At 54.2% G+C, this 23,547-nt stretch overlaps 1 protein-coding gene across 4 annotated transcripts in view; it reads left to right on the top strand.

The window, feature by feature from the left end:
• CUX1 (cut like homeobox 1) overlaps window positions 1–23,547 on the top strand; it is a 363,575-nt gene that overhangs the window by 337,396 nt on the left and 2,632 nt on the right. For all 4 annotated transcript variants that reach the window (XM_026019558.2, XM_026019559.2, XM_072752950.1 and 1 more), the window contains exons 15-19: window positions 16,485–16,612; window positions 17,713–17,779; window positions 18,478–18,590; window positions 21,640–21,756; window positions 22,852–22,935. In XM_026019558.2, the coding sequence (XP_025875343.1) occupies window positions 16,485–16,612; window positions 17,713–17,779; window positions 18,478–18,590; window positions 21,640–21,756; window positions 22,852–22,935 (509 nt within the window). The remainder of the gene's footprint in view (window positions 1–16,484; window positions 16,613–17,712; window positions 17,780–18,477; window positions 18,591–21,639; window positions 21,757–22,851; window positions 22,936–23,547) is intronic.

Raw genomic sequence — 23,547 nt, 5'->3', positions numbered from 1 at the left:
ACCAGGGGCCGCTGCTCCCCGGGCCTGGGCAGGGCTCTTGCGTGCGCGCTCTCTCTCTCTCTCTCTCTCTCTCTCTCTCTCTCTCCCCCCCCTCCCCCTCTCCCCCTCTTTCTCCCTCTCTCTCTCCCCCTGTCTCCTTGCCCCCTGACCCCCACCCTGCTCTTCCCACCACAAGCACTGAGGACTGTTGACGTTGTGGGAAGCTTCCTTCCCTGCGGAAGAGAGAACGTGGCAGTCTGGGCTCTGCTCCCACCCCTATAGAGGTGGCCCACAGTCACACCAAAACGTCGTTGCTCTTCACTTCCAGACCAGACCATTCATTTGGCCCTCCATTTATTCTGCCTCTTGGAACAGTTCTTTTATGCACAGTCTAGGGCAGTCTAAGTACAAATCAGAAGTCTAACTTGTCTCTGATTCCTCCTGTTGTCTATGTGTATATGCGTGAGAATAGAGGTGGATGAGAGTGTGCGTGTGTGCGTGTGTGCAATTTTATACGTCTGTGTATTTTCTTAAGTACCTGTGCACACATAGAGTGCATTACTGCCACCTTTTTTCAATAAGCTGTTTTATCAGTTATGGCTTCTACAAGTTTGCTAATTTAGACTCCTTTATTGCCATATCTTTAAACTAACAATAGATGATTTCGGTATATATATATATTTTTTTTTTGCTTATTTATAGGTGCTGTATTTTATTATCTGATTGTTAGGAAGGGATGAAAGGGGCAAATATTCTTTAGAGGGATAGACTGCCGGCAGTATTGGGTATAATTTACAAGATGTAGTTGTCATACTGTATATTACTGATTGAAAACTTTTTGACCGTATTGTGTATCATTGAAACCTTTGTCTTAGGTCAACATCTTTGGATGGCATTTTAATGGTGCATTCATTATTTCTTAAGTTTAATTAATATTACCTTTTTTGATTTTGGGGGGGTGGGAGGGAGTTATAATTTTCAAGGTATGCTCCCGCTATTACACCTCAGTGTGCTTGTATTAATTAACTTGTAGGACTTTGACTGTAAGATGTGAAACCACATTTCTTGCATGATGTTTTAGGAATTATGTAGTTCATTTACAGTCTTTTAACCTGCAACTGCAGCACTTAGTTCAAGTTTTCACAAATTTAAGAGTCACTACACTAAAAACAATGCCTTTTCATGAATGAGAAGTTTTCAGAAGGCTCTAGGAGGCTGGGAGGCAGGCTGTTTGTCTTTTGATGGTCGCATCATCTCTGAACTTGATACCTGGTTCAGTGAAGAGAGATTTCAAAATGGAGGAGCTTAAGGGGAAACAGATTAACATCTGGCTCGATTCAGGTGATTCAGGTGCGTTAAGAAGAGCGAATTTGCATTAGTGACCCCCTAGGACAGTGAGTAGCAGAGCCCCTGACAGTACTGTGGTGTCCTCTCCACGAAAACCTCGAGGGAATTTTGTCATCGTGTGTGATGAATCTCTGAATATCTGATTTTCATTAGAATTGAAAGCAGGGAGTTAACCAGAAATATTAGGCTAGTGTTTTAGTATTAAAGGCATGACTGTTATTTACAAAGTTGTTAAATCTGAGGAAATTGAGAAAGTAGAGTTTTGTCCATCCTAGTGGCCAAATAGTAACAGTCTAAAACAGCCACTTTGGCTCTTCCAAGCGATTTAGTCCTTTTTGTTGGGTTTTGTTGATTTGTTAGTGTTTGTTTTGTTTTGCTTTTAACTAGGTTTTTGTTGATTTCCACTCTACCTTTCTTTTTTCCCCCAGACTTAACATCTGGGTGCTCGATACAATCAGTTGGTTAAAGTTTGCTTGCAGTTCTGTGTTTGTATTTTTTTCTCTATTTATTTTTTTTTAATTGTGATCCCAACCCTACAATCTTTTATGTTGAGCTTTCACTGTCTATAATACTTCTAAGAGCTGCCACTAAATAACAGAAACCTTCCAGGGGGTCAGGGGAGTGTCCCCCCTCCTCAGTTTGCACCCCTCAGTTTGAGCCTAAGGGTTGATCTTTCATCTTGATAAGCAATATTCAAGTGCCTTGAACAGCATCGTCTCGGGGAGGGGGGGCTTTACCTTCAGCTGGCTGGCATTCCAAGCAGTAGCTCCCACAGGCAGCCGACCTCGTCCTCTTTCTGCTCCATCAGTTTGAAAAGCTGATTTGTACCTCTCCCCTGGGGAAAACAGTTCTGTATAAAACACTAACACTTAATTACAAGCCCCATTATACCATTTTAAATGGCTTCTTTTTGTTAATTGGAAGCAGTGTTCATAACTTAAGGTTTTTGCCATTACTTAGCTTGCTAAGTGGAGGCTCAGTGGAAGGGCGGTGTTCACGTTCAGTCTCTTGACCCCTGGTTCCCACCCACACTCCTTGTGGTGTATCTAGGATGGAAGGTGTGCAGGTTCTGTCCTAGACCTGTGTGCACTCGCTTCCACCGCCTGGCGCCTGGGGTACCCGCCAGCCTTGAACCTCTGGATCGGTCAGGATGTCTGGGATTTCCGTCCGTCAGACCGCTCTTCTTTAGAAAGCCTTGCCACAGTCAGCTAGCTCAACTCCGTGATTCTCAGAGCTGACTTCATGGTCCACAAACTATCCTGGGACGCAGGCTTAGAGAAGTCTGGAAGTGCCAGGATCTTGACTCATAGGACTACTATGAAACCATGGCCACTAGGTCTGTGAGAGTGACTGAGGCAAAAAGATGACAGTTGTGGCCTCCCCTGGGGACCGGTTCCCTGAACTTTCAGAGCACAGGTGCCTCCCTGCCTGATGTCCTTCCTTTTGGCATCTTTGTTTTCTCCCCATTTAAAAACCATCCTGTCTGACATGGACGTTCAGGTCTGCTGGTTTGTGGTCCAGACCCACAGTGCCCCAGAGCTTTAGGTTGAGTGTTTCTCTGTGGCTACAAGAGACCCTCCCTGTGTAACCCCACCCCCGGGCCCAGCCGGCCAGCCCTATAGGAAGGAAAGACCTTGCCTGCCTCCCTGACCAGAGCCACAGCAGTCATGCAGATGTGAGCAAACCAAGAGGAAGGCAGATGGTTATACTCTAATCTGAAGGAAAGCTCTGGTGGTGGCTGGTTGCCCTAAGATCATGCCCCAGTCATGCCCTAAGAGGTTGGGACAAGGGTCACCCCATGGCCTAGTCCACAGGCAGGTGCCTGCCTGGCAGGTGGACTGGGTATCTTTATTCCTCCTGAACCCCCGCCTTCTCTTGCAGCACTGGCCAATGAACTCTGTTGACATTCTATGCAACATTTCTCATCCCTTTCATTTTAGAAAAGCAAACCTCACTGAAGAAAGCAGAGAAGCCAGGAGGAGTATATGCACGCCCTCCTGGGATGAGCACAGAGTGAAACGGTGTTAGTGACTTACTCCATCTTGAGCTAGGGGACAACAGCCATTGCCTTAAATGCACTATGACAGGCGCCTCTCGACAGGCTGTAAAAACAAGAGTCTGCCTTCAGCCATCCCAGGGTGCCACTCTGGGAGGCCAGGAAGCCAGCTGTGCAGGGGAGACAGCAAGGTGAGGTTCAGGCACGTGTGGCCAGTGTGATGGGCTATTTGCCATGCCCCTCCCTGGATGTCCTCCCTCAGCACACTCCTCATCTGTGCTACCACTTGACATTCCTTCCCCTCCCGCTCCCCTCAGAAACACAAGGCACAAGCAGGCTCTTGGGGGTGGGTGGAGGAGGAGAGAGCACTAGAAGCATGGCGTTCGTGAGTTTGTCTGGGCCTGGTGGGCAGGCTTCTTCCCCTCTTCCCTTTTGTGAGCACAGCATGGACAAGACAGCTGTGCTCCGCAAAGCACATGGATTTTTCTCTTGACTTCCACCTATTCCTGACACTCTGACAGCTATTTCCTTTGCAGGCACGTGTGGTCTCGGGCCTCAGAGGGCCTTGCTCCGGCCTGCCTTTGCTTTCAGCCCGCTCCTGCTCAGCTGTTAAGATCCGTCAGAGCCATTCCCCTTGCCCTAGGCTGCCCCTAACTGGCCACGTGAGGACACCTCCCCAGGGTTCCTACCTGGCATTGGGAGACTCCATCCTTATTTGCCTCTGGCACCGGGATGCTGTGATTTCAGCTTTGCTGTGAGACCTCCTTTGGAAGCGTCTCCAGGACAATAGGGGAGATGGCCTTCCCCCCAACCTCCCACCCAGTCCGCAAACCCAGTCTTCGATCACGTGACTTTTCCCAAAAGAATATACCCGTTTCTATGCAGTGCAGAACAAAAACCCAGCCCTCAGAGCTGCTGACTAGACGTGAGTCCACCGTCTCTGGTGGCCAGAGTGTTCTGGTGGAAAAGAATCAGAAGTGGGAACCTAAGGACTTGTGCCATCACGGTGTGCTTGGGCATTTGCCAGAAAAAGCCCACCCTTAGAAATCCCCCCTCCCCCAATGCTTTTGTGGTTTCATGTGGGCCTCGGTGGCAACAGGGGAACCTTCGTGAACCCCCCAAGAGCTCCCACCCCAAGTGACAAGATGGTGGCCTGGGCCTCCAACATGACAGACTTCCATTCCCTGGCTCGCTTGCTGAGGGAAGGGCCCAGTGTGAGGACAGGGTTTCCATTCCCACCAGTTTCTGCCTTTTCATAGATGAAAACTACTAGGAAACAAGTTCCCAGGGAAAGTTCCAGAAAGATCCAGCCTGTGAACCCTTAGAGATGTGCTGAAAGCAGAAGCCCAAACTGTCCAGAGTGAATCAGGAAGGCAGAGGAGGGGCAGGGTGGGCAATAAGCTGGGCTTCCTGCCCCAGCAGCCCAGGAGCCTCATCCTCTCCAGGGAAGGAGGATATGCAGCTTCCCAGCCTCCCCCACCCGCAGGCCCTGCCCGCACCTGCCCAGGCCTTGGGGCCATCTTTCCTCCACCTCCCCTCCAAAGATACTGTGACCACACTGTCAGTGGTATCTCCATTCTAATTTTTGCATGAAGTGACATTTAGCTTTAACAAGACATTTCCAAAGCGCCTAGTCTCCTCCGGAATGCTAACTTTAAAAGTTGGGCATTGTAGGCGAAGAATCCTAAAAAAGGCTAGTGAGAAAGAGGCATTAGGCTATGCATAAATGTGCACTTCCCCATCCCCCGTTATTAACCTTTGAAAATAACTTTTGAGTTGCTTTCCATGGGTCATTATAGTTTCTCCAGTAATGTTAGGTATAGTCTGTGTTCCTGTCCTTTCTGTAGTGCTTAGGCTTTTAATTTGTACCACAAAATATGCTATATGCTATGTATCAAGCTTTCTGTGATCAGAAAGGAAAGGTGCCTTATATCCCAATGTCACGGCTACATCCCTATGGAAAATAATCAGAAGCACAGAGTGTACGGAAGCGTTGGGACTTCCGTTGGTGAAACCAGACACCATTCAGCAAGATGCATTGAAAAAGTGGCACGGGGCTGCTTTTGTTTGAAAGTTCCTCTCCTTTTTTCATTTTTTTTCCATTTTTTCTTTGCTTTTTTCTTCTTTTCTTTCTTCCTTTTTTTTTTTTTTTTTTTTTTTTTTGGTAGTTTGCTTTAAACAGAAAGCACTTAAGTAGATGACTATGTGTAAAAAAGCTCTGTGCAATAGAAATCATTTTTCTTCATTTTTAAGAGATAATGTATTGCACACCAAATGAACTCAAAGTAAGCTTTAGACCAGGATGATTCAGGTTGTGGATGAGTATGTTCACTGTAGTTCTGTTTGTTCATGAACTGAAGGGAAAACAGGCCTCCCCAGTCCCCGCAACCCTCATCTCAGCCTGCCTCTTGCTGACCACCCAGCTAGGTGTGCAGGGCCCCACAGGCCCCTGGCGGGAACCACTGGCTGGGTGGCGGGGTGGGGGGGTGGGGGTGAGGGGGGTGTTTGTGACTCAGCAGCTAAGAACCCTCCCAAGTGTGAGACCACAGCCATCCCTTCCAGCACTTAACCTTTTCTCGTTGAGATGGATTGACTGCTACTGACCTGCCAGCGTGCGTGAGGATAATTATAAAAGGATGTTTCCTTGAGAAGAAAAAAAAAAATTTATTTCTATCCTCTTCTATTTATTATTAGGTTAATCATTTAAGTTCTTATCAGGAGTGTATTGTTGTTTTGTGTTGTTGTTGCTATAAATGCTTTTTGCTATCACTCCAGTGGTTACTGTCTTCTGCCTCCTGCCCTCTCCCCCCCACACACACATACCCCAAAAGAACCGAAGGGTCTGGGGATTTGCCTGGGGGGCAGAGGGGGCTTCTCCGGCAGAATCACATATCTGTCTCCAGAGTAGCCACTCAAAAACTGGTGGTCTCCCCACATCTAACTTTTTAAATGAGAGACTTGAACACTCGTGTGAGGAGCTACAGAGACTTAAAAAAGCAAAGTTCAGTTCCCCAAAGCCTCCTAGAGCCTCTGGTAAGACTTCTGGGTTCATGAAGTTTCAGCAAGCCCTGGTCAGGGCGGGCGCGGCGGCCTGGAGGAGACCGTGGCTTCCGAGGGAGAATGGTTTCTGGCAAGGCTCGCGTGGGTTGCTGTGTTCTGTTGGCTTTTCTTGTCGTGCTTGTGGTTGCTTCCCCTGCATACAAAGTTGGGTCAGAACCATCTTGTGAAGCAACAGTGTTTCCTAGTCCGGCTGTGGCTTGAGGACCCGCCCCAGGGAGGTTGTGGGGGTGCCCCTTTTGCCCTTATGTGGTGAGGTGTGGAGGGGGTGACACGTTGCTTGCTAATCAGGTGTGAAGGCGAGGTGGGGCTGGCCTCTGGGGCCCAGGAGACGGGGGCGCCCCGTGAGGCTGAGGTCCAGGTGGGGGCCACACGGCAGCCGGCCCCCCTCCCCTGCTCCCAGAGGGCCGCCCCCAACCCCCAGCTCGCTTTCCTGTGCCAGGACTTCTTCCCTTCTCTGAAATCATTGGGGGTCCTCATCTCTTTGAAAGAAAGCCCTCGGATGAAATCACCGCCCCCGTCCCTCCCCCCACCCCAAAGGGTTTTCATTTCTCGAATGAGTCTATGCATTTCTCTCTCTCCGGCGGTTTTCTGCCTCTTTCCTTGAGAAAACGCTCATCTCCTGTCCCACCGAGACCCCTCAGAGAATGCTGTGCATTTTGGAGACGTGAGGATTCCTGCAAAATTCTTACAGCATTTGAGACTAACTTGTTGGAAAAATAGAAGTTCGGGGGGGGGGGGGTGGAGAAAGGTGGGTCTCCCCACGCCCTTCCCACTGAGTGAGACCTAGCTCTTCGCGATGTGCAATAACTACTTGCCATGAGAGCGGGTGGCACCACGCTCCTGTCCAGACTACTAACACAGCACAAGACAAGCTCGCTCGCAGAGTGGCGGACTTCTTCCAGAATACCTTTCATAAGCTCAGCTCCCCCCCCCCCCCCCCCCGGTGTATCGTGGTGTCTTACATTTTAGCAGTATTTTATATTTTCTGTAACGCACTAAGTCTTAGATGTTTCTAGAGCTCGTTTGTTAATACAATCACAGACTTTTTTTTAATCCTCACAGAGACCCAATTGACCAAAAACAAAAAACAAAAACAAAAAATACAAAAAAACAACAAAAAAAGGCGTCATTTTTGTACAAATAGCTTCAAGAAGCCTCTGTTGTGTTGCTGTGACCCATCTCTGATAACATTTTTTTTCTTGCTATTTGTTTTCAACATTAAGAGTCAAAAGTTGATCCAGCTGGCGTGGGGGTGGGGGAGGCACCCGTCGGCCCCTGGCGTTGTCCCTTCTGTCCTTGGTTAGCCATACGATGTTTGTTCTCAGCACTGTACAACGGTCCCTATATGATATGGAGAAGCAATATCACTGTATGAAACTCACACCATGTATTATTATTATTCACTAGCACCCTAGGTGTGATAATTGAAGTAAATATCTTTTATACAAACACAAGAATGCGTGGGTTGTTTTTATTTAAAATGCCCCGGCCTGAGGAGGAGCAGCAAATCCTTATTTCTGGGTCCAGAGGCACCTCAAGAGTTGCCATGCCAGGGGCCACCAGGCAGGTGGCTGGGCTGGATTTGGGGGGGTTGGTTTTTGGGCACTGCTCTCCACCGGGTCTCCATCAGGGCCTATGTCCCTGCTTGCTGCTGTGGGCCTTACTGTCTGAATAGCCTTGAAATGCTGACCTTCCCAGCATCCGCTTCCTTGTCTGTGAAATGAGGACACATCGCTTGTGGCGCAGGCTGGTGAGGACCAGGAATGGTGGCTGGCGGTGCCAGGTGAGGCACCAGGCTGATTGTAGCAGCCCAGATGAGTGGGGTTCAGGTGCCCACACCCAGCCAGAGGCCTGGCCTAGCCTGCTTCAGGACAGGGAGGAGAGGGGGCGTCTCTCACTTTGTCCCCATAACCTGATGTGAAGGACAAGCTGGGGGCACCCGGGAATGTGAGCAAGTGAGTGGAAAGAGGAAGGAGGAAACAATGTCTGTGGGTTTCTGGATTGGGCTTCTGAGAAGGGGTCTCCAGCCCACACTCAGGGCTGGAGGCCAGAGAGCTCTGCAGAGTTGGCTGCTAGGTGGTCCATGTGCTTGTGAGTGAGGATGTTTCTCATCTTGAAATCTAGCAGGTTGGAAAAGAATCGCCACCCTCACTGATGTGTGCTGGGGGTGGTTAGGGTGATTGGCTTGTTGTACATTAATTTGTGGGTTTTAGAATGTGCCGCTCCCACATGCGATCCGGAAGTATGAGCAATCCTCCCTCCAGTGGGAGGAGCCCCCGCAAGCAGGGAACAGTCTCCCACCAGTGCCAAGTGCTCCCAGCAGCCCTGAGTCTCATGTGATCACTCAGGGACCTGAGGGTGGCTATAGCTGTCCCCAAATGTCTGCCCCCACAGATGGGAGAAATTAGGATAAAGCCAACAGAGCTCTGCCTGCCTGACGTTCTATGTCTGCTTCAGCTAACGTTCTGCTGCTTTTCTGATTGCTAGTTTAGGTATGCCCCCCCCACCCCGCCTTTAAAGATCTGTTAACTAAATGAAAATATAAAATGTAGAAAAAATTAAAAACACTTGGCACAGAGTCTTTTAACCCAGAAAGTCTCCCCCGGTGCTTTTAAAGTGAGATTTAATTAAGCAAAACTATAGTTACACATGGTTTCGTAGGCCTGAGTCTTTCTGTAAACTGCCAACTCCAGAGGCAGAGAAGGGGGTGAGGTTTCATGCTCTGACTGCGACTGGGTGATGCCCCCACTCCAGGCAGAGTGCTCAGCCTCCCTGTGTGTGGCCCCCTCTCTCCCCATAGTTAAGTGGGTCTGAACAAAATGACGAGCCTTGTTTGATCCCTTGAGAAAATACGACTGGTGATATAGAGGGAAAGGCCACCTGATGATACATGGAGTTGACCCTTGAAAAACGGGGGTTAGCAGCGCCGACCCCCGACCCAGTCGAACATCTGCATATAATTTTAACTCCCCCAAAATGTACCTGCTAATAGCCTACTGTTGACCCAAAGCCTTACCAGTAACAGAGTCGCCTAACACCTGTGTTTTTATTCATACGTATAATATACTGTATTCTTACGATGAAATAAGCTAGCGGGGAAAACGTCATTAAGAAAATCGTAAGGAAGAGAAAATACATTTACACTATGGAACTGTAAAAAAATCCGCCTATAAGTGGACCCGTGCGATTCAAACCTGTGTTGTTCATTACCGGAGAGCGCGAGGCATCCGCTGTGATCCCGTCTGCCTGTGTTTCAAGGGGCCTCGAGCGGCTGCCTGGGGTTGAGGTGCGTTGCTGCCTCCTCCACAGCCCTAGCGTGTCGGCTTTGGGGGGGCACGCAGCTTGCTGGTCTCCACTTGGGCACGACCTTGGTTCCTGTGAGGGGCCAGGGGTGTGGGGACCGAGCAGACAACCCCGGGGGCTCGGGGGAGCTGTTCCGATGCTGGGGGCGGGGTGTGCTTCTGGTCATCAGACCTTGATCTGCGTCGGGCCCACCGCGTGGGGGGAGCCGCGTTGGTGGAAGCGGGAGGCGCGTGCCAGTCCCGGCCGGGCATTCAGCAGTGACGGCCTCATCGGAGAAGCTGGGGCCCTCCGCATGTCGAGGGGAAGGGCCAGTCTTTGGTCTTTTTTTAAGAAATCGGTGTGTGGACAGTACAAGGCTGCTCTGTTTGAGAGAGTGGAATGGGGGGCTCCGAGGAGTGGGGTTTGAGGACCCACTCGACTCACAGCGGGGCATCGGGACCCTCCTCTGTGGTCAAGTGGCAATGCTTGAGTCCCAGCATCTCCGACCAGCCGGCGAGCGATGGGGGGCAAGTCCTAGTCAAAGCTCGGGAAACCCTTTCTGGGAGAATGAATGAATTCATTAGCTTCTTTGAGCTTCCATTTCTGTCTCTGTGAAGGGGACATAATAATGCCAGACTCGCAGCGCTGCTGAACAGGGGGGCCCGTGCGGCGACATCTGTTGACTGTCCACTGTGGCACCCAAGCCCACGGCAGGCACTCAGGACGTGTCACCCATGGCAGTTGACGGTGGCCGCGGCGGTCCCTGCAGTCCAAGTTCTCCCACCTTGTGCAGGAGCAGGAGGTGCACCCTCCCGGGAGCAGGCAGTCCTGAGGGTTCGGGGTGCCTGCGGCCTGCCACCACCGGGGATGCCCAGGAAGCTCTGCAGGCGCGCAGGTGGGGCAGCAGAGTCCCCCACACCCAGCAGCCCTCTCTCCAGCCTCCGCTAAAAACTCGGCTCTCGGCTCCTGTGGGGCCCAAGCTGCCCACCCTGGCCTCGGCCACAGGCAGGAAGGAAGGCAGCTCCCGGGCCCTCAGTCCCCTGGCGAGGGGGTGGCCCTTCCACAGAGGAGGTTTCCTCTGGGAGGTCCCATCGGACCGAAGCCTCTGGAGACGCTGATCCCCGTCCTGGGAACCCCAAACCCAGAAGCCTCTTGTGTTTGAGGAAAGTAGGGTTTCTGGGATGGTGGTTCTAGACTGGGGTGACTTTGCCCCTCAGGACGGTTGGCAGTGTCTGCAGGCATTTGGGGCCGTCACAGCTGAGCAGGGTGATGCCACTGGCATCTAGAGGGGAGAGGACAGAGACACTGGTAAATGCCCTACAAGGCCTAGGACAGTCTCCCCACACCCAACGAATAATGACATGGCCCCAGATGTCAGCAGCACTGAGTCTAGGGTGGTGGGGCTCCTTCGGTGGCTTAGTCCGCAGATAGTGGCTGAGGAGGGCCCTGTGCCGGAGATGTATGTGCTTCAGGCTGGGAGTCCGGCACTCCCAGCCCAGGGGAGGCAGAGCAGTGCACAGCCACAGCCCAGGCCTTCAAATGGGAAACAGCATTTGCAGGAGGCAGGGAGAGGACACCAAAGTGCAGGGTCGCCCTGGGGCTTTGCACTAGCAAATCTGCAGTCCCAATTCAGGGCCAGGTGAGGCCTGCGCAGTTCTTGGGTGGTGGGACCAGCACAGGCCAGCTGGCCGTGCCAGGCCCTGGCCGTCTGTGTCCAGCCGGCTCTCACCCAAGCTGGGAGACTGAGCCCCTAGGAATACCCTCTGCAACCTTCCACCTAAAGGAATGGGTGCTTCTCCACTGGGAGGAATGGTCTCAGACCGTCAGCTAATGGGCAGAGAGGGGTAACAGTGTGCCACTGATCTGGGGGCTGTAGTTATAACAGGGGACAAAGTTTGCCTTTCGGTGGGAACAGACAAGACAGTAGACCTGATAAATAAAGGAATTAATAGGGCCTTAGGCAGTGGTAAATGTTACTGGATAAAAACAAGGTAAGGGGGACTGGAAGAGCAAGCAGAGGGGTTCAAGTTTTATTTTTTATTTTTATTTTTAAGATTTTAATTATTTATTCATGAGAGACACAGGAAGAGAAGCAGAGACATAGGCAGAGGGAGAAGGAGGCTTCCTGCAGGGAGCCTGGTTCAGGATTCGATCCCTGAACCCCAGGATCACAACCTAGCCAAAGGCAGATGTTCAGCCACTGAGCCACCCAGGAGCCCCGAGGGGTTAAAATTTTAAATCAGGTGGTCAGGGTAGGCCTCACGAAGAAGGTAACATGTGAGCAGGGTCTTGACAATGGGGAGGGAATGAACTATGCCAATGCCTGAGGTAAGAACATTCCAGGCAGAGGGGAAACAGTAAGTGCAAGTCCTGTGGTGCAAATGTGCTTGGGAGCCAGAATAATGTGGGAGGCAACAGGTCAGAGAAAGGAGGGAGAGGCAGGACAAGAGGTGGGACCTGATAGGCCGTTGTAGAGTTTTGGCTGTTCCTCTGGGGGACGTAGGGTCCATTGGAGGGTTTGGACAGAGGGTGGTCTAATCTGTTTGAAGGGCCCTCTCCGCCTGTTGCTTTGTGATTAGACTGTAGGGCTGAGGGTAGAAGAAGGCAAATCAGCAAGGAGGCTGTTGCCGTAAGGACCAGAGGCTATGACTTGCATCAGGTGGCACAGTGGTGAAAAGTGATTGGCTTCTGGATTTGAGGGTAGAGCAAAAAATAGTACTTGAGACAGATTTGATGAAAGGAGTGATAGAGAAGAGCAAGGATGGGCTTTGGGCTGAGCCCCTGAACGGTGGCCTGGCCTCTGTTCCCCTAGCTCTGAGGACACCACCTCCCTGGCTGTGCAAAGGGAGTCCTGCTGGGGTGAAGCAGGTTTGAGAGGTGGGCATCAGGCTCCAGTTCGGACCTGTTTGGACTCCACACTGGAAGCCTGGGGAGAGGAATGGCCTGGAGGACACGCTGGAGAGTTACCAGTTTTCAGTGGCCTGCATGGTAGCCAGAGTGAGGGACGGAAAAGGCGGGTCGGGACGGCCCCCGGGTCCTGCAGCGTTGCCAGCTTAGCAGGGAGAAGGAGCAGCAAAGGAAAGAGAGTGAGCAGCAGCGGGGCAAGAGGCCCAAGAGGCTGTGGTGACCTGGAAGCCAGGTGCTGGCAGGTCGGTGAGATGAGGGCCAAGGATGCAGCGATGTGCAAGGTCATCGGTCATGTTGGCAAGGAAGTGGGCAGAGTGGGCACCCAAGTCAGGTGGGAAAGGTGTAGGGACGTGGACACTTGAGAACAGGTGATTCCTTCAGGGAGATTTGCAGGGGGGGGATGTAGAGTCGAGAGGAGTGTGCATGTGTTTCAGATGCAGAACACACGCTCATGTGCTTGTGGAAAGTTGCACAAGAGGCGATGCTGCAGGAGGGAGGGTGGACGCCGGCTGGGGTCCCCCGGCCTAGGAGCGAGGGGCTGCCACCTGCAGCACAGGAGCTCTCAGCACTCCTCTCTGGCCACCTGCGGGGACAGACAGGTGCAGAGCTGGTGGATGACGAGCAGCTCCAGTGCTCCCACCTGGTGTGCAGGAGGCTGACTCAATAATGCGGGCCCCCCCACCCTCGGGAAAGCCGTGAGCACAAAACCCCCAGGCCTGCCATCCAGTTGCGATGAGTGTCTGTGTTCAGTCGATCCACAGTCAGAAATCATGCCTTGACCTGAAGTCATAGCCAGGCTCAAGTCTTGACCTTGACAATGCTTTAATTTCTTTCTCCCCTCAGTGAAATGCACCCCCAAGGAAGCTTCCCCAGATTCTCCCCCAAAGGACACGTTCCCATGAACTGGCCCATCTCAAGGGGGCCACCTTGCAGAGGCGAGGGGTCCTCTCTCTAGCCCGGAGGTGTTCCTCTGCCCTACACCCGCCCCCAACAGGCCTCTCCCTCTGCCCCGGCCTTTCCGTCTTGTTAGACCCCATAATCTATCCATGCGCCCTACTCCTGAGCACCACCCGGCACCAGGTTCTGCCCGCTGTGCTGCGCCATCTGCCACCTGTCCAGAGCAGGCTTGTCTCCAGGTCCCGCCACAGCCCTGCTGCCCCCAGTCCCACCACCACCTCAACCAGGGGCTTTCCTCCATCTCCTTGCTCAGCCTTCCTTGAGCCCCCGGCCACCCCTCCTGACTCACCAGCTGTGCCTATTCGACTTGGCACTTTGACACCCTGCTTCCTGCCATCTCCTCTCTGGGTCTTTTCTGGGACACCCCTAAAAATGTCAGCGTTCCTGAAGGTTCTAGTCACTCTCACGGCAGCTGTCCCTGGGCTTCCTGTTGGCTGCCTGGGGATTGGAGGGAACAGATAGGGAGCGGGGCCTGAGCACCCCCCAGCCTGCATCTCTGGCCTTAGGCCATGCGCCCCACTGCCCCTTCCTCACAACCCCTTTGCCGCTCCCCTAGTACCTCGTACTCCCCTTTGGGGAACCAACTCCAGGCACAGGCCTCACCTTCTGGAGTCTCTAGCACAAAGGGGTCCCAGCTGTCTCCAGTACCTTTTATTGCCTTGCCCCAGGGCCACAATTCAAGCCCAGTTCTGCTGGAGTCTAGCTCAGGACCTCCCCTGACACCAAGTGGCCTCCTGAAGAGGTGCCCCCCAACTCGTTGATCCAGGTGTTCCTTCCCCCCAGCAGAGAAGGCAGGGGGAAAGCATGAGGGTAGCAGCCAGGGGACCCTCACATTGAAGACTTACGTGGCTCCAGGACAGTGTCTCTGAGCAGGGTCTGTAATCAAGGCCCCTTCCTTTGGCGGTGCCCACACGGTCAGTTGCCTGGCCTTCCCGTCCCCACAGCGTGGAGCGACAGTTCACTGCTAGGGTCCAGCCTGGCTTCTGCCTCTGCAGCCTCTGGCATCCCCAGCACCCCCGGGGCCTGCCTTCAGCCGTACGTATGGCATCACCTCGGCCACCCCCTCGCCCGCCCCCTTCCCTGCGTGCCTGCTGGGAGCGCAGGCCACCCCTCAGTTCTGCCCAGAGACCCCCTCTTGATGGCCAACCCAGTGTCTAGGGGGCATTTGTGGCAGCATGTGGGGCAGGCCCTCCAGGCCAGCTCACCAGGGCAGCCCAGAGCGGAGGCTTTGCTGTCAGGGCCCTCGGGCAGGGAACCGCGTGCCCACCCCGACGGAGCAGGCATGGGCACAAGTGCACAGGGACCACGGGCCGGGCGCCCCCTCCACTCCCCCCATGCCCACAAATGGCTCCAGGAGCTTCAGGGTTTTCCTATCCTGGGGGCCTAACCAAGACCACGCCGCAATGGCCGCAGGCAGACAGCAGATAAACAGCCCTAGGAATCCTCCGCTGGCCTTGGATCTACCCCTCAGGCTGTGCTTGGTCCCCTCGGCACCAGGCTCCGTGCACACCCCCCGGGGATGAGGGCTCCCTCTGGCCAGGCCCCTCCTCCCCGCCCCACCGTAGGTACCTGCCCCTCCAACCTGTCCCTTCTGTCCCCACGGCCTGAAGGCTGCACCCCAACCCTGCCACCCACAATTCTCCCTCAGCGACCTGGCCCTGCCCTTGGGACCAACTTCTCTGAACCCCACCAGGGACCCCTTACTTCCACCACCACCACCTACCTGCCAGGTACCAATGTCTGAAGGAAGAGGCCCCCTTGGGGCCTGACCCAGTGAGGACCCTGCTGTGGGGAAGGGCGTGGACACCCCTGGGTTTGGTCCCAGACCAAGAGGCTCCATTCTTCATCTGTAAAATGGGGATCACCTTTTCTGACTGATTGGATGGTCGTGACATGTGTAAAGAGCTTGGCGTGAGGTGGGCACCAGGAGATGGAGCAGGTGGGGGCGAGGTCAGCTGCCCGCCACCCTAGCCCAGGATGCTAAGCGCGGCCAAGGCCAAGCGGGCCGGCGGGTCAGCCGGCTGCGAGGCGGGGCAGACCCCTGTGAAGGGGAGGGTACTGGCCCTTCTCCTGACACTGCCCACGGCTGCAGCCTTGGGCATTCCTGGTGCCACAGTGCCCCCTGGTGGCCGTGCAGGCTCCCCCACAGGACAGCACCTCCACCACCTTCCCTGTGGCCTGAGCAAGATATGTTCCCGCCATCTAGAAATGAGGCCCCCCCAGGGCTGCTCCCAGGTGCCTGCTGTCAGATGCTACTGGCTGCTGACGGCACCCCCCAGGGCCTGGACTGGGAGACTTGCCCAACATCTCCCGTCCCCCAAAAGGACAGGAAAGTCTTCATACAGAATTATTTTGGATTGGCTTTTGTTGCAAGGACGACACCTGCCACTTGGGTGGGGGAGGGTAAAGACTGTGGGTCAGGGGATTCCTGGAGGGACCACCCCACCCCCCTTGCTGGGCTGGAGCCTCCTGGGGGAGAGGCCAAGCAAGTCTGGTGTCAGCTCCAGAGGCGAGACCCCTCACTCCTCCTGCTGGATATAAAGGGAGCCCTCCCACCCCTGCCTGCACCTCCTTCTCCCCTACTCCTACCCCTAGGCCTCCTTCTGGTCGTTACCCCAGGGCATCAGCCCTGGAAGAAACTTGGACTTTGCTGGGTTCCATCCCCCTGCCTTGCTTGACAGAGGCAGCGTGAGTCCTAGAGAGGGCAAGGGGCTGGCCAGGCTCCTGCTGGTCATGGCAGAGCCAAGGTGGACCCGTTCCTCCTGAATCCCTGCCCTGCGCCCCTTCGCCTCCTAGAGAATTTCAGGAGCCTACTGAGTTCTTAGGGCCAAGAGTGCCCTGCGGCCGAATAGCGATGTCAGGCAGTGGCACAGGCTGCGGGTGGAGAGGCAGAGTGGGGAAGGCACCGGCGGCCACACCAGGCTCCCTCTGACGGCCTCGTCTCCCTTTGGCATAGGGCGCTGCGCAGAGCTACAGGTCCACGTCACTGAGGCCATGGCCACAGCAGCTGAGCAGAGGGACCTGATCGCCCGCTTGGAGCAGGACCTTAGCACTATCCAGTCCATCCAACGGCCGGACGCCGAGGTGAGCCACCCCCCCACGCGGCCCCCTCACCCCCTGCCCCAAGCTTTGAGCTGTGTGAAATACAACTTCGCAGGTTAACTGGCCAGCAACTCAGGCACCTGCAGTCCTCCTGCCCCACAAGGCCCGCCAGGCTGTCCCCTGCAGCCTTCACACTTTACCACAAAGGCCTGATTCGGGAGGCCAGGCCACGGGCGTGGGCACAGGCTTCCTCAGGCTGGCACAAGGCACCCTGTGTCCCCGCACCGGCTTGAAACTCCGCCCATGGAGCCATAGGCAACAGCAAGGCAAGATTACCCACCCATCCCACAGCTAGAGGACCTGAGGCCCGGGGATCAGGGAAAGCTGGAGGCTACAGCACCCTTGAGGTCGCTCTGTCATCCACCTCATTTTCTAGATGAAGAAAATGGGGCTCTGAAAGAGCAGCTGGGCTGGCCCAGGTCACAGGGCAAGCTGGCTAGCAGGGTCGAGTGTCCCCGTGACAGCACCACCGCTAAGCTCCCACCTTGGGGTCAACCCAAGACCCAGCCTTCCCTTTGTTTTTGTTTTTGTTTTTTTTTATAAATTTATTTTTTTATTGGTGTTCAATTTGCCAACATATAGAATAACACCCAGTGCTCATCCCATCAAGTGCCCCCCTCAGTGCCCGCCAACCAGTCACCCCCACCCCCCACCCTCCTCCCCTTCCACCACCCCTAGTTCGTTTCCCAGAGTTAGGAGTCTCTATGTTCTGTCTCCCTTTCTGATATTTCCCACACATTTCTTCTCCCTTCCCTTATATTCCCTTTCACTATTATTTATATTCCCCAAATGAATGAGCCCATATAATGTTTGTCCTTCTCTGATTGACTTACTTCACTCAGCATAATACCCTCCAGTTCCAACCATGTCGAAGCAAATGGTGGGTATTTGTCATTTCTAATGCCAGCCTTCCCTTTGGTGGCCCATGTGGGGCATTCCTTCCAGGCCTCTCGTGGCCATCGGTGTGCCCAGTCCTGCCACCAGACCACCCCACCTGTTCCTCACCCCCCATTTGCTTGGCACCCTGAAAGAGTGCATGCAGTGGCACATACGGAGCAGCCACCTCCTCCTCCCACCTGCAGGGCGCAGCTGAGCACGGCCTGGAGAAGATCCCAGAACCCATCAAGGAGGCCACGGCCCTGTTCTATGGTAAGGAGAGGCTGACCTGTCTCCAAGGCAGGGATGGCAGGGCGGGAACAGGGAAAGGAGGAGCAGAGGTGCCAGTCTGAGTCCTGATCCCTAAAGAACACTCCCCTTCCTCCCAGAAGGTCAGGGCCCCCCACCCCAGCAGTGCAGCAGCAACCAAAAAAGAGGGGGCTGGGTCCCCCACTTACTTTTCTGTGCCTCAGCTTGACACCCCCACCCAGGACCCTGGCCTCCCTTGCCCTGTCAATGGCTGGTGGGTGGTGGTCAGCTCCCCAGGGAGGCTCAGCACTGCTGGGGAGGTGGCCTCCTCTGGTATTAGTATGGAGGAAGAACTGGGGGCTGCTGCTGGGCCCGGACACTGGAGGGGGGCTCTCACAGCTTCCCAGTACTTCCAGTGTCCCTTCTGCTCCCCAGGAGTGGGAGGGCCTAGTCTGACAGATGCAGGAGTCTCAGATCCAAGAATAGAGGAATGGGGGCCTGGGACCCTGAGACAGTATGGGCAGGGAGCCTGCCTGGGCCCTGCCCTCCTAGGATCCCTATTCCCCTGGACACCTCTTCCCATCCCTGGCCCCTCAGCACCTTGTGCTCAGATACCTGTGCCTTCTACCTCTTGGCACTTGGCCAGAGCTCCCTCGGAGCTGGGGCTACTTGACCTGAGGACCCCCACCCACCACCCCAAGCTACTCTCCCCTACCTTCTAGGATCCTCGGCACCGGCCAGTGGCACCCTCCCCGAGGGCCAGGTAGACTCGCTGCTCTCCATCATCTCCAGCCAGAGGGAGCGCTTCCGTGCCCGGAACCAGGAGCTGGAGGCTGTGAGTCACATTCTTCCCTTCCTTAGACCCCTGGGACCTGGGGACACAGTGGGGACACACAGGCCTGGGAGAGAGAGACATGTCACAGGCCATTAAACCACAGAGGGGTTAGATTTGTTCTGGCAGTCAGGGAGGGCTTCCTGGAGGAGGTTATGCCATGCTGGGCTTTGAAAAAAGAATCAGACGCCCAAAGTAGAGGAGATGAGGTAGGGGGGACCAACAAGTCCAAAAGGCTGGGCCAGGGCTGCCTGAATAAGACACGGAGTGCTCTACTGCCAGGCTGGGGTGCAACCCGAGGATTTAAGCAGGGGAGTGACATTCAGAATGGAGCATAAGAAGGGTCACTCGGTGGGGATCCCTGGGTGGCGCAGCAGTTTGGCGCCTGCCTTTGGCCCAGGGCGCGATCCTGGAGACCAGGGATCAAGTCCCACGTCGGGCTCCCGGTGCATGAAGCCTGCTTCTCCCTCTGCCTGTGTCTCTGCCTCTCTCTCTCTCTGTGTGATTATCATAAATAAATAAAAATTAAAAAAAAAAAAAAAAGAAGAAGAAGAAGAAGGGTCACTCGGTAGCCAATTCAGGACAGAACCTGGCCCAGGAAGAAGACTAGAGAGTGGTCACCATCGTCCAGGAAGAAAATACCTAAGTCAAGTGGAGGACTAGAGACGAGCAGGTTGGAGAGAGAAAGGTCTTTGAGCCCTGTAAGGAGGAACAATCTGGAAGTGCTGAGGAGCTCTGGGGCACTGAGAGAGCACCCGGTTGGGGGCCTTCCTGGAGGGGCAGTCTGCAAAGGTGCCTCACAGATTCCCCAGAGCCAGCCCACGAGCTCCCTGAGCTCTCCACGCCCGCCCGAGCAGGAGCCAGGGAGGTCTCCATCCTTCTCAGAGAGTCACTGCTTGAGCTGATGATGGAATTTCTCAACTCTTCCTCTCCAAACCCGCTGAGCACTCGCGGCGGGCCAGGCCTGGTGCTGGTCCAGCGGGACCTTCTGTGACCTGGGCTCCAGGGCAGATGGCTCTGCTCACAGCAGGGACTGGAAACACCCACACTCCCCTCGAGGACAAGGACAGCCACCCAGCGGGAGGCTAGGCAGCCCTTAAAGGGAGGCCTTCAGACTAAATGGGAAGAAAAGCAGTTTATACTATTCTACCTTTTGCTTTAAAAATCTAGGGGTTTGGGATCCCTGAGTGGCTCAGTGGTTTGGCACCTGCCTTCGGCCCAGGGTGTGATCCTGGAGACCCGGGATCGAGTCTCGAGTCTCGCATTGGGCTCCCTGCAGGGAGCCTGCTTCTCCCTCTGCCTATGTCTCTGCTCTCTCTGTGCATCTCTCATGAATAAATAAATAAAATCTTTTAAAAATAATAATAAAAAAATAAAAATAAAAATCTAAGGGTTTTTAAAATCAGGCACTGACTTTTTAAAGATTGTAAATGCAACATAAAATTTACTGTCTTAAAAAAAAATTTACCATCTTAACCATTTTTAAGGGTACAGATCAGGAGCATGAAGTATATTCATGTTGTACAGACCTCCCCACCATCCGTGTCCAGAGCTTTTTTCATCTCCCCAAACTGAAACTCTGTTCCCATTAAATGCGAACTCCACATTCCTTCCCGCTACCTGTTCCTGGTTAACCCCCCTTCTACTCTCTGTCTCTGTGATTTGACTGCCCCAGGGACCTCATGTAAGTGGAATCATACAGCATTTGTCTTTCCATAACTGGCTTATTTTGCTGAGCATGACGTCCTCAAGGTTCATCTGCATTGTAGTAGATGTCGGAATGTCCTTCCTTTTTAAGGCTGAGCAATATTCTGCTGTGCTACACACCAAGGTTGCTTTTTTTGTTTTGTTTTTGTTTTTTGCTTATCTGTGCATCCATCAAAGGACCCTTGTTTTACTCCCATCTTTTGGCTCCTGTGAACCATGCTGCCATGAACATGGATGTACAAATATTTTTCCAAGCCTCTGCTCTCAATTTTTTAAAAACATTTTATTTATTCATTTGAGAGAGAGAGAAGGAGGAAGAGCAGAGGGAAAGGGAGAAACAGACTCCCCACTGAGCAGGGAGCCTGATGCAAGACTCGATCCCAGGACCCGGAGATCTTGACCTGAGCCAAATGCAGATGCTTCACTGACTGAGCCACCCAGGAGCCCCCCTGCTTTCAGTTCTTTCGAGTAGATACCCAGAAATGGAATTTCTAGATCATTTGGTAATTCTGTGCTTCATTTTTTGAGGAACTGCCCTACTACCATGTAATTTTTAGTCCTGTTTGAATTTTTTTTAAGATTTTATTTATTCGAGAGAGTGAGAGCACAAGCAGGGGTGGAGGGGCAAAGGGAGAAGCAGACTCCTTTGAGCAGGGAGCCCAATGCAGGGCTCGATCCCAGGACCCTGGGATCATGACCTGAGCCAAAGGCAGACACGTAACTGACTGAGCTACCCAGGCACCCTGATTGAATTTTTTTAACAGTATGAAGAAAACATCCACTTAAGCATTTGGATAAGCTGAAAAATGAGGTCCCCTTTAATTTGTTCCTGGATTGGCAAACATTAAAACCGCAGAGTGTCTGATTCCATTTACATGAGATGTCCAGAATAGGCAAATCAAAAGAGACAGAAAGATTAGTGGTTGCCAGGGGGTAGAGGAAGAGGGAAGGATGGATGGGTTTGGGGTTTCCTTTTGGGATGATAAAGATACTGTGGAATGAGATCGTGGGGATGGTTTCATAACACTGTGAATATACTTTTAAAAAGTGAATCGTATACCTAAAGACAGTGATGTTTGTTATATGAATTCCATCTCAGTAGTTTTTCCAAAGGTTGATGATACCATAAACAAAACATGAAGGAACCTCACCCCAAATCTGTCTTCTGCTTGGGGTGCAGTCACAGGAGGAGAGGGGGATTTGCCAACGTCTGGAAGGTCAGGGAGATGGGCACAGGCAAAGAAGGGTTCCAGGTAGACGAGTAGTACCTGTGCCAGCCTGGCAGCCTCTCCCCCTACCCCTTCCACCGTGGGTCCTACCCGTACACCTGCCCACCTGCCCCCAGGAGAACCGCCTGGCACAGCACACCATCCAAGCCCTGCAGAGCGAGCTGGACAGCCTGCGTGCAGACAACATCAAGCTCTTCGAGAAGATCAAGTTCCTGCAGAGCTACCCAGGCCGTGTAAGTGCCCTCCCCAGTTACAGCCCCAGGTGAACCAGGCAAGGAGAGAGGTCAACCAGGCCCTCCAGGGTGAGAGGGTCAGAGGCAGTGACCTGCCAGGAAGCACTGGGCCCAGAGGCGCCCAGAGGCCATCCAGCCTGCCCTGCCTGCTAGCTGTCCGCCCTGAGCTGGGGAGAGGCCCCCACAGAGGAGCCTTTGTGCAGGCTCATTCACCAGAACCAGCCAGGAGGTGGAGAGGTACAGCAAGAGGCAGGGCTCACAGGCCCCAGGTGACCCCCCTCCATGAAATGGGAGTGATCCACTAGCTGATCCTAGGATCTGGGGATTTAACTACAGGGCTCTTGAGCATGCAGGATAAGCCCTGAGGAATCCATATGTTTTAAAGTTACATTCCAAAAAAAAAAAGCCAGAATGTGGTCCAATATCCCCCAAACCAATCAAGAAAACAGAATAAAACCCTGCTCACACTCCATTCTGGGCCTTGGCGGGCCCTCCCTGGCTTCTCTCAGCTCCCGGGCTTCACAGGGGACCCCCTCGTGGGAGGAAGCCCTTCCGTCACCCAGGGGAGACAGAGTGGCTGGTAGAAGCAGGAGGAGCAGGGACACTCCTGGGGGCCGCCTCCCTAGGACAAGACCTTCAGCCCCTGCTGGAGCCGCATTCAGGCCACCAGAGGGCGCCAGACTCCGCGCAAACTAACACATCGTACCCAGAGCCCGGCTGGGGCGGGGCAGGGCTCACCCCTCGGGTGCCTGCCTGCGCCCCCCAGCCACCCTGCACACTCCCGGACAACCCCTTACGGGCCCACTAGCCCGCGCTGCTCTCGCCCCGTCTGTGACGTACACTCCAGCCCCAGACCGGGCTTTAGTTCCCCGTACCACCCGGAGTCCCAGCAGCCCGCGCCTGGTGGGAACTCCGGGAAGGGCAGTGAGAGCTCCGGCCGCGGCCCCGCCTCATTCATGCTGCCACCCAGACCTCCCTCCGTGCGCTGTGCTGATGGGGAAGCTGAGGCTCCCTGTGATCCTGCCAGTCCCAGAACGCCTTATCCCGCCTTGTTCCTGCTGGGCCCTCAGTGACTGGTCTCTCCTGTTCCTACAGAGCGGCGGCAGTGATGACACGGAGCTGCGCTACTCCTCCCAGTACGAGGAGCGCCTGGACCCCTTCTCCTCCTTCAGCAAGAGGGTGCGTGAACCTGAGTCCGCTGCTTGCTGAGCAGGCCGTGGGCGGGCTACCAGGAAGCCTGGAGGACCCAGCGGGCCACAAGGCCTCCCCTCGTGCCTCATGCCACCAGCCCTGGTCTGTTTACTCAGGCCCAGCCTCACCCTGCTCTCTGCCACACTGCCCCCCCCCACACACACCCACTCCCAGACCACCAGGGCAGCCTCCATGCCCACTGTGGTCTTGTGGAGGCCCAGGGTGCATCCCCGGCAGGCCGAGGGTGCCAGGAACATTTCATGGCTATTTGCGGGTGTGTGATAGTGAGTGGGCTAATCCCACATCCACGCTTGGGGGTTAAGCAGGCAAGCAAACCCCCAACCTCCCTTTGTCACATGACCTCCAAGAGGCCTCATCTCAGGCTGGGGAAGCCCTGCAGGTGAAGACTTCCCACAGCCAGAACCTGGGCCTCAGAAGAGGGCTGAGGGAGGCAGCTCTCCAGAGGGGTGCTCACACAGACATTGGGCGAGCCTAGGGTGCCCCACTGAGTGGAACGGGTGGAACTCATTGCCCTACTGAGTGGAATGGGTCACCAGGAAGGCCTCCGGCAGCTCCCTGGGGTCCCTCTCTGCAGCAAGC

Source organism: Vulpes vulpes, chromosome 3 (genome assembly GCF_048418805.1).
Source record: "Vulpes vulpes isolate BD-2025 chromosome 3, VulVul3, whole genome shotgun sequence".
Lineage (NCBI taxonomy): Eukaryota > Metazoa > Chordata > Mammalia > Carnivora > Canidae > Vulpes > Vulpes vulpes.
The sequence above is the reverse complement of the archived record's forward strand: the minus strand, read 5'-3'. Positions and strand labels throughout refer to the sequence as shown.